The sequence below is a fragment of the Sapajus apella genome, unplaced genomic scaffold (assembly GCF_009761245.1).
Source record: "Sapajus apella isolate SASKATOON/1434 unplaced genomic scaffold, GSC_monkey_1.0 scaffold38, whole genome shotgun sequence".
Taxonomy (NCBI): Eukaryota; Metazoa; Chordata; class Mammalia; order Primates; family Cebidae; genus Sapajus; species Sapajus apella.
The window spans coordinates 13,057,784-13,066,627 of record NW_022436978.1 but is presented as its reverse complement, the minus strand read 5'-3'; the positions used below and the strand labels follow the sequence as shown (position 1 = coordinate 13,066,627).

The 8,844-nt window shown below is 38.5% G+C and overlaps 1 protein-coding gene and 1 long non-coding RNA gene across 16 annotated transcripts in view; one reads left to right on the top strand and one right to left on the bottom strand.

Annotated features, from left to right (window-relative positions):
• Positions 1–2,234, bottom strand: part of LOC116565010 — a 2,772-nt gene extending 538 nt beyond the window's left edge. The window contains exon 1 of the long non-coding RNA XR_004275203.1: positions 2,059–2,234. This is a non-coding gene — a long non-coding RNA (uncharacterized LOC116565010). The remainder of the gene's footprint in view (positions 1–2,058) is intronic.
• Positions 1–8,844, top strand: part of LPP (LIM domain containing preferred translocation partner in lipoma) — a 733,292-nt gene that overhangs the window by 327,911 nt on the left and 396,537 nt on the right. For all 15 annotated transcript variants that reach the window (XM_032298549.1, XM_032298548.1, XM_032298557.1 and 12 more), the window contains one exon: positions 6,640–6,752. In XM_032298549.1, the coding sequence (XP_032154440.1) occupies positions 6,640–6,752 (113 nt within the window). The remainder of the gene's footprint in view (positions 1–6,639; positions 6,753–8,844) is intronic.

Here is an 8,844-nt window from a genome sequence, read left to right as displayed (position 1 = left end):
GAGAGAGAGAGAAGATATGGTTTCATGAAACCCTTTTGTTCTAGTATACGTGTACATATACATATCTAGATAGCAGTATTACCTCATTATATAAAATATATTTTTTACTCTAGGTTGTGGTCAAAAAAGTTTCAGAGTTACAATTTTAGCTGCTTTGATTCACAGCTTGAAGTAGCTATGACTGTCTCATTTCATAGGTGAGGAAAACCGAGTCTGCGATTATAGAATTGCCTTGCCTGAAGTAAAGCGTAGAGCTGAGGTTTGTGTTTTAAGTTTTTGGGTTTAAGATTTTGTACTATTTTCCCTTCAAACTTTTTTTTTTTTTTCTTTTTTTGAGATACTCAGGCTGGAATGCAGTGGCTCCATCTCTGCTCAACGCAACCTCTGCCTTACGGTTTAAGCAATTCTTCTGCCTTAGCCTCTTGACTGGCTGGGATTACAGGCACGCACCAACACACCCAGCTAATTTTTGTATGTTTATTAGAGATGGGGTTTCACCCTGTTGGCCAGGCTGGTCTTGAACTCTTGACCTCATGATCTGCCCACCATGGGCTCCCAAAGTACTGGGGTTACAGGCATGAGCCACAGGCCCAGCCACCAGTTACTATTAGTGGAAATGAATAACTGTCTTTACTTGAGGCTTATACTCTGCTCACCTTGATTAAAAATTGTTCACCTTGTGTGTGTGTGTGTGTGTGTATTCCAACCCAAACTCTTTTGACTTCATCATTTAAAATGTGATTAATTTGAGGAGTATCTATATGGTTTTAAAATTACCTTAATATTTAGATTTTTCTCCAACAACCAAAAATTCTCCCCTCAACAAAGTGGGAGAAGCAATAACTTCCAGCTAGAGGAAGCTAGAGCCGTGTCACTGCCAGTGCAGCCCGTGAGTCTATGTCAGCAGCACCTGAGAGCATGTTGGAAATGCAGAATCTCAGGCCCCAGTGTGGGCCTGAATCAGAGTTTGCATTTTATCTAGATTCCCTGATGATTGGAACATTGACATTTGAGAAGTACTGGTCAAAGGCACCAGGTTTTTTTTTTTTTTGAGACAGAATTTTGCTCTGTTGCCCAGGTTGGAGTTCAGTGGTGCAATCTCATCTCACTGCAACCTCCACTACCTAGGTTCTGGAGATTCTCCTGCCTTAGCCTCCTCAGTAGCTAGGATTACAGGTGTGCTCCATCACACCTGACTAATTTTTGTATTTTTTATAGACACAGGGTTCCAACATATTGGCCAGGCTGGTCTTGAACTTCTGACCTTGTGATTGCTCTCTTTGGCCTCCCAAAGTGCTGGGATTACAGGCGTGAGCCACTGCACCTGGCCGACACCAGATCATTTTTTTTTTTTTTTTTTGAGACGGAGTTTTGCTCTTGTTACCCAGGCTGGAGTGCAATGGCGCGATCTCGGCTCACCGCAACCTCCGCCTCCTGGGTTCAGGCAATTCTCCTGTCTCAGCCTCCTGAGTAGCTGGGATTACAGGCACATGCCACCATGCCCAGCTGAATTTTTGTATTTGTAGTAGAGACGGGATTTCACAATGTTGACCAGGATGGTCTCGATCTCTTGACCTCATGATCCACCCGCCTCGGCCTCCCAAAGTGCTGGGATTACAGGCTTGAGCCACCGCGCCCGGCCATCCAGATCATTTTTTAAAACATCAATTTAGGAATTGAATGACTTCTTTTTCAGTCATTCAACCTACAGTTACTGAGGATGTGCTGGCCCAAACCTGTGACTAGGGATGGGTATATAAAGAGAAATCATGAGTGGACTCTACTTGTAAGAAGCTTCAGTTCTAACCAGGAGGGAGTGATCATAACACACAAATACAATCAAGTATTAATGATAGAGCTGTATATAAGGTGCAAAAAGGGCTGCTATCTAAATCTCTGGATGTGTGTGTGGGTTTTATATGGGTATTTAGATGAAGAAGAGAGTGATGCTTTGTTTGTTTTCTTGTTCTACAACAGTAAATCAATCCAAACTTTCTTGATGATCAGAATTGAATTGTTCCCATGTGTTTTTCTACCCTCAACTAGTAATTTACTTACTTTGCAGGTAAATTTTTGCTGTCTTCACCCTCTGATGGGGGCCTTTGTTTCATGAAGGGATAAGCAAACTCCACATTAGGTGGATGCCTTTCCTATCTGACTGTCACAAGTGCTAGGGTCACCACAGTGGGGGTGGCTCAGCTGGTCCCAGCTAACCATCCCTGCTTCTCAGTGCCGCAGAGTAAATAAGAGGGAGAGCTTGAGAAAATATGCATAGCTAGGTCCTCTGGAGGTTTTCCTCACTCCCTTTTCGAGTTAACGATATGCCTAACAGGCTGTTTTCTGAAGTAAATTGGCAGAAAGTAGTGTTTGGGAATCAGAGATGGAATACTTGATTTGTCCAACTCCTTGTTTAACTGCTTCTTGGTGCTACCTCTGGCGCACAGCAAAAGCCTTCTGAATATTAGCTGAATGATTTGGTTTCATATGGAGCAAAGCAAGCAAGATAACTTCTCAGCGTCTCTCCAAGAGAGTGAGAATCCATTTCCTGCTCTATATTTCACCAGCTACGTAACTTTGAATAAACGGTCTTATATGAAAATGGAGGCATAAATATATTTTGTATGTAGGTAGGATTTGGATGATGAGTGGAGTATGGAGGGACCAGGTCTGAAAGCACGTGTCTATAACCACTTTACCATTTCTAAAACTGAACGTTTCCATTTTAGATTTGATATATTACTGCCAATTGCCGGATGACTTTTTTTTTTTTTTTTTTTCCTAAAGCTTGCCTATTCGCCTCAGAGTCTGGGAGGTGAGTTGCAATTTCCCTGTAGGTCACAGAATCTGGGAGGCAAGGCAAAGAGGACAGGGCAGGCACTAATATGAAGGTCTACAGCTTAGCTATGCTGGCCGGAAGGCATTGCAGCTCATTTGATCCAGGGGCTTTTCTGCAGAAGGGTCACCACCCAGGAATCAAAGCCCGATGCTCTTTCATTGTTTCATTGTTTTCAGAAATCTGTTAGAATGGAAAAGATCTCCTTCCCCCTTCTTCCACTCATATAAATATAGTTCTTTTCGTTTTCCCATTTTTCTTAAACATGAGAATTCTGCCTTCTCTCTAAAGCTGAACTTATTTTCACAATAACTTAGAGGCATTTTCCCTTGTTTACTTGTCTACAAAAATGATGAGTTCTAAGTCAGAATTCTCTTAAACTTTTAGGCTGATTTATCAGAGTTATTAGGATTTTTTCATTGAAACTATATCGGTTAGTTTATGCCTCTCTCCAAAGGACCCATTTCTTCTCCTTTTATCATATTTGTATCTGTTTTCGAGATATTTGCCCATTTCTCTATGTCTTCTGAAAACATGAGCTCCTCTCTGAGGAATGCAGTAAGGACCCTTTGATGGTTGGGTTTAAAGAACTGAAAACTTTGGTCTGACTTAATAATTGATCTAAATAAAGCAGATAATTATGCGCTTATCACGAGCGCTTTTAATCATCCGCCTTTTCATGCTTTCAATATAGAGTCCATCTTTTCAAGTTGTTTCTTAAAAAAAAAAATTCTACTTTTCTTTTTTGTTCCTTTAGACCCTCCCAGGACACTCGTCAGCCTGTGCCCCACTATGTCTAAGTTCTATTAGAGAAACAGAGTAAAGAAGGATGTATTTGCAAGGGACAGACAATTGTACTTTTTAAGACTAATTTGTTGGGAAATTTTGGACTATTCATGTAGCTTCTTTATGACATAGTTTATTGAACCTTTCTAATCTTGTGGGTCCAAAGCAGGAGTAACACGTTGTGGTTCTCAAAGTGTGGTCTCAGACCCAGTCACATCAATCACCCAGGGCCTCTGTTTGATAATGTGATCTCCAAGACTTTGTTCAGTTCTGATACTCTCTGATGCTCTGAAATTTTTCCATGATGTAACCAAACCTGATGAAGTATAAAAGGGAGTTCAGGAATCCTTTTATAACGTGAGGATGAAGAAGACATAGTGATTTGGTTTAGCTCTGTGTCCCCACCCAACTTCATCTCAAATTGTAATCCCTACATGTCAAGGGAGGGATTTGGTGGGAGGTGATTGGATACAGGGGAGGTTCCCCCATGCTGTTCTTGTGATAGTAGGTTCTCACAAGATCTGGTGGTTTAAAAGTGTATGGCAGTCCCCACTTCATGCTCTTTCTCTCTCCTGCTGCTATGTAAGAAGTGCTTGCTTCCCTTTCACCTTCCACCGTGATTGTAAGTGTCCTGAGGCCCTCTAGCTATGCTTCCTGTCAAGGCAGCAGAACTGTGAGTCAATTGAACCTCTTTTCTTTATAAATTACCCATAATCAGGCAGTTCTTTGTAGCAGTGAGAGAACAGACTCATGCAGCATAGGTTTCGATAGAACATTTGGAACTGGAAATTAGGCTGTGAATTTGAGTTGGTAATCAGCAACCTAAACCTTTACTGTGTCATCTAAGATCTCATTGTGAGCATTCTTTTCATTCATTATGACTTTTAAAGGCAGTAAAGAATTCTTGACAGTTATTTTTAATTAACAGGCATTACACATTTTTTAATTCAGTCTGTGGCCAAATGAAAGTTTCTCAATCCTGGCTGCACATTAGAATCACCTAGGTTTTATAGGAGTACTGGTGCCTGACCTCCTCACTCTCTGTCTCCGGTCCCCAAGATTCTGATTGAATTGCTGTGAGTTGGAATTTGGACATCAGCATTTTTAAATGTGTTTCCTTGGTGATTCTGATATTTAACCAATTTTTAATACTACTGAATAGAATGAATACAGGTTTATGAGATTTATAATCCGCAAAGATATGGACAAATTACTTCCCCAGATTTGTGCACCCAGAGAAAAAGAAAAATAGGAAATTCTTTCTGATGTAAGTTATTGAACCTTTAATAACATGCAGTGGTTATTAAAGTGTGCTCTCAGCCCCAAAGGCATCAATCACCCAGGATCTTTTTAGAAATGCAAATTATTGGACTTCTCTCCAGACATACTGAATTAGAATCTCTCGATCTGGGACCTGGAAATCTGTATTTTAATAAGACATTCCAGAGATATTGATGAACTCTAAAGTTTGAGGACCATCAGCGTTGAGGATTGTTGTATGATTTGGTGGCAGTGTATGAAAATCTTAGCATACTGCCTGGCATAGAGAGAGTCTGGTAAGCAGAATGCTCTAGAGATGGTGCTTTTGATTGCTTAGTAGTCTGAATTTGGCTTAGGGCTAGACCTGACAGTTCTTGGCTTAGCTACACTTTCAATTCTAAGACTGTTATTTATAAGTCAAATAGAGGCCAAGTGAGCCATTTTAAAGGTGTATCAGAACAACAAAACCCACACACAATCATTCTACTGTGCCCCCACTTCCACTCTTAGACTTCTATTTCTGAAGGCCTAAACTGTGATATTTTGATAATATCCAAAAGCAAGTCATTTAATGGTGGAGACTGCTGCTCTACCCCACTAAGTGTTGAGCAACTGAAATGCAAGGAAAAGCTACTCATCCATAAATAGAAAAGATCACTTCTCCAACACATCAAAAACATTATTTTTAATAGGAAAAGACAAATAGAGAAAAGGTTAAAAGGTAGAAGTTTCTGCTTCCCCAATACAATTTTTGGCAGACTATTTGAAAAGGTTTCATACCAGGAACCATAAGCTCTTGGATACATGTGTGTAACTTAGATCACAGAGATTAGATTCACTCCCTCCACAACTTTAACAGCAGTGTGCTTGTTTTTTCTCAGGGTTTTTCTCAGTAACCCAAAGTCTCATTACTTCTTGCCTGGATTATGTATAGATTTCTGAATTGGATGTTTCTTATTCATTTCTCCTAATCTGTCCTGCACAGACTTTTAAATTAGTCTTTAGTAAATCATATTGTAACCAAGTGTTCTCAGAAATCCTTGGTGGATCCCTGCTGCATGCATGATAAAATTCAAACCCTTTTTTAGATGGGCAGCACACATAAAAACCTTAATTTTATCACATATCTAATTTTTATAACCCACTGGCATTATTTTACATTCCTGGGTTCAATGTTTTTGCTTTGTCATGACTTGCTTTTTATTATCCATGCCTGGAACTTTCTGATCTCCATGCCTATATTCTCCTGTCTTTCTGCCAAGGATGGATGTGGTCTCTACATCATGTTTCAGGAAAATTATATGATCCACTGAGACTTCCATGCCCTTCCACTTTATCTCAATTTCCAGAGGGTTATTCATGCATCTTCATAAATTGCATCTTGTATTATCTTTAGTTGTGTATATTTTTTTCCTCCTCAATTTTATTGAAAATGTATTGAGGGCAAGCAGCAAAGTGTATACAGTTCAGTAACCCTATCCCCCATCCAAGCTCATTATTTGCTTTGCTTAATATGTTGACTCCGCTAGACTAGCTTTTATACCATTTTTAAATATCAAATCTGGTTCTCTTTGTTCTGAAAGCTAAGACTACTAATTAAGGCTACTAATGAAACCAAGATGGGGAATAATTGCTATACAATACACAAAAAATTATGTGTCAAAACCAAGTATAAAGAAGCAAAATGCCAGCAAATATATCTTAAGAGTACTATAACATTGCATCCTTATTAACTTCCCGTGTGTACTTCTTTTTTGTAGGCGATTTTCTTCCACCCCCACCTCCACCTCTAGATGATTCCAGTGCCCTTCCATCTATCTCTGGAAACTTTCCTCCTCCACCACCTCTTGATGAAGAGGCTTTCAAGGTACAGGTAAGAGCTGCAGTTACAATCATGCTTATAAGCCATCCTAGGAAGCTCATTAATTTCATGGTTGTTTCTATGCTGGATAAATATTTATCCAGAGCCTGTTGAGAGCTTTACAGCTTCCGGAGATCTAAGGTACTTTAATGGAACATGCCTGACTCAAGCTTCCCAGAGTTCTGCTGGCTTACCCTCCGAAGCCCTCGAAATCCTTTTACCTACTAATTTTGTTTCAAATCCCAAAGCCATTTTTTAAGGAATACTATCTGAGAAATCTACATTTCTTTGTTATTTGGAGGACATACAGACATGTCTTTTTATTGCCATTTTCTCTAGTTACAAACATTGCCTTCAAATGAGTAAGGCTGACATTTTAAGGCTGTAGTTGCTTCATGTGGATCCTATTGATCAGGAATATTTTTCTAGCAAAAGCAACATCAAGTATCCTTAGGATTTTCTCTTCGGGGTAAGTTGAAGGGCGCACATTATATGTATCAATTATATAGAACTGTTGGGGTCCAGAGAGTGGCAATTGCACAGTAACTCAGGGCTGGAATCGGATGTGACATTACGAGTGGTTCTTAAGCTGCGATCCTAGGTACCTGCAGAAAGCTGCCACCTTTTAAGCTGAAGAAGTCCTTCATGTCAAGAAGCAAAGCTAATAAAGTAATAGAATTATTATTACAGTTTTAGATGGTGACTCTATTAGTATAGATACACTGCGGAAAAACATGGGTCTCCTTTGTCTTTTGGAGAAACATTGGAAATATTTGTAGATAAAATGGAATGGAGTCTGGTAACTTTTTTCAAAATAGTAAGAGTCGGAAACTACTGAGTGAGAACGTGGGTGAAATAAGGTTGGTTATGATTTGATAAACGTTGGGTGCATGGAGGTTGATTCTGTTATTCAGCCTACCTTTTAAAAAATATCTAATATTATCATGTGTGGAACATCCAATATACTGAATTATTACTCATTAACTTTGTCATTTGTTTTCCAGTATTATTTTTTCTTTTTAATTTTTGTAGGTACAAGTAGGTATATGGTATTTATGGCATACATGAGATATTTTGATATAGGCATACAGTGTTTTAAACATATACCTTTGTATATGTTTAAAATACCCTATAGTAAAAAGTATAAAAGAGAAAAAGTCTTGGGGAAAAACTGCTTAAATGGTTTGTTCTATTATCTGCCTTTCTTTCTCCTAAATTTGAGGTTGAGGAAGATAAACAAAGAGATGATTCATTCACTCAGCAAATATTCTGTGTTCCTATGTGGGCATTATTCAAGCACTAGGAATGTTATAGCAAAAACGACAGACACCACTCTGTCCTCAGGGAACGTAAAAGTTAGCGGAACTAGTGGAAATAAACAAGATATATACATTACAAAGTACATTAGAGTGGGTAGTGGGGAATCAGGGAAGGGGTCTTGCTTACCTAGGGTGGACCTCATCAATACGGCCGCAGTGACAAGGTGAGACATAAACAAGGACTTGAAGAAGGAAAGGAGAGAATGAGCTATAGGGATTTCTTGGGGAGTATATTTTCATACAGAGTAGTTGTGAAGAAATAGAAAGCACTTTTGATATCATCTATCATTTGAAATTAGTAAGTTGCAGTTGTAACCCATAATTTCCAATTCAATTTGGAGTCTAGATCTTTTAAGGCTATTAAAAAATGTATGTATCGCAAATATATGCCATGAATTTCTTGCATTTTATTTTGGTGTACATTAGTAAAATTAACTATCAGATGCCAGTAATAAATGAGAGTTCTATAAAGTTTGTATTTATTTTATGCAACAAATAGAACCTTTGTCAAATAAAAACAATATATTTGATTTTTCTTAGTTTTAGTCATTTTTTAATAAGATAAATAAATCCTTAGAGTTGCCTTTAATATACCTTTGCTCTTATTTTGTTGAGGTTGGTTTTTTGCATATTGTTTAATATGCACAATTTTTAAAGTCACTGACTATTTCCTCTTTTACATTGTCGTAGAAACTATCTTGTTGCATTTTAAATCTTTAGTTCTGAAAATGTTGTTTGAAGTAGTGACAAAAGACTTGTGATTGCAAACTAGTTGCACAGCTTAT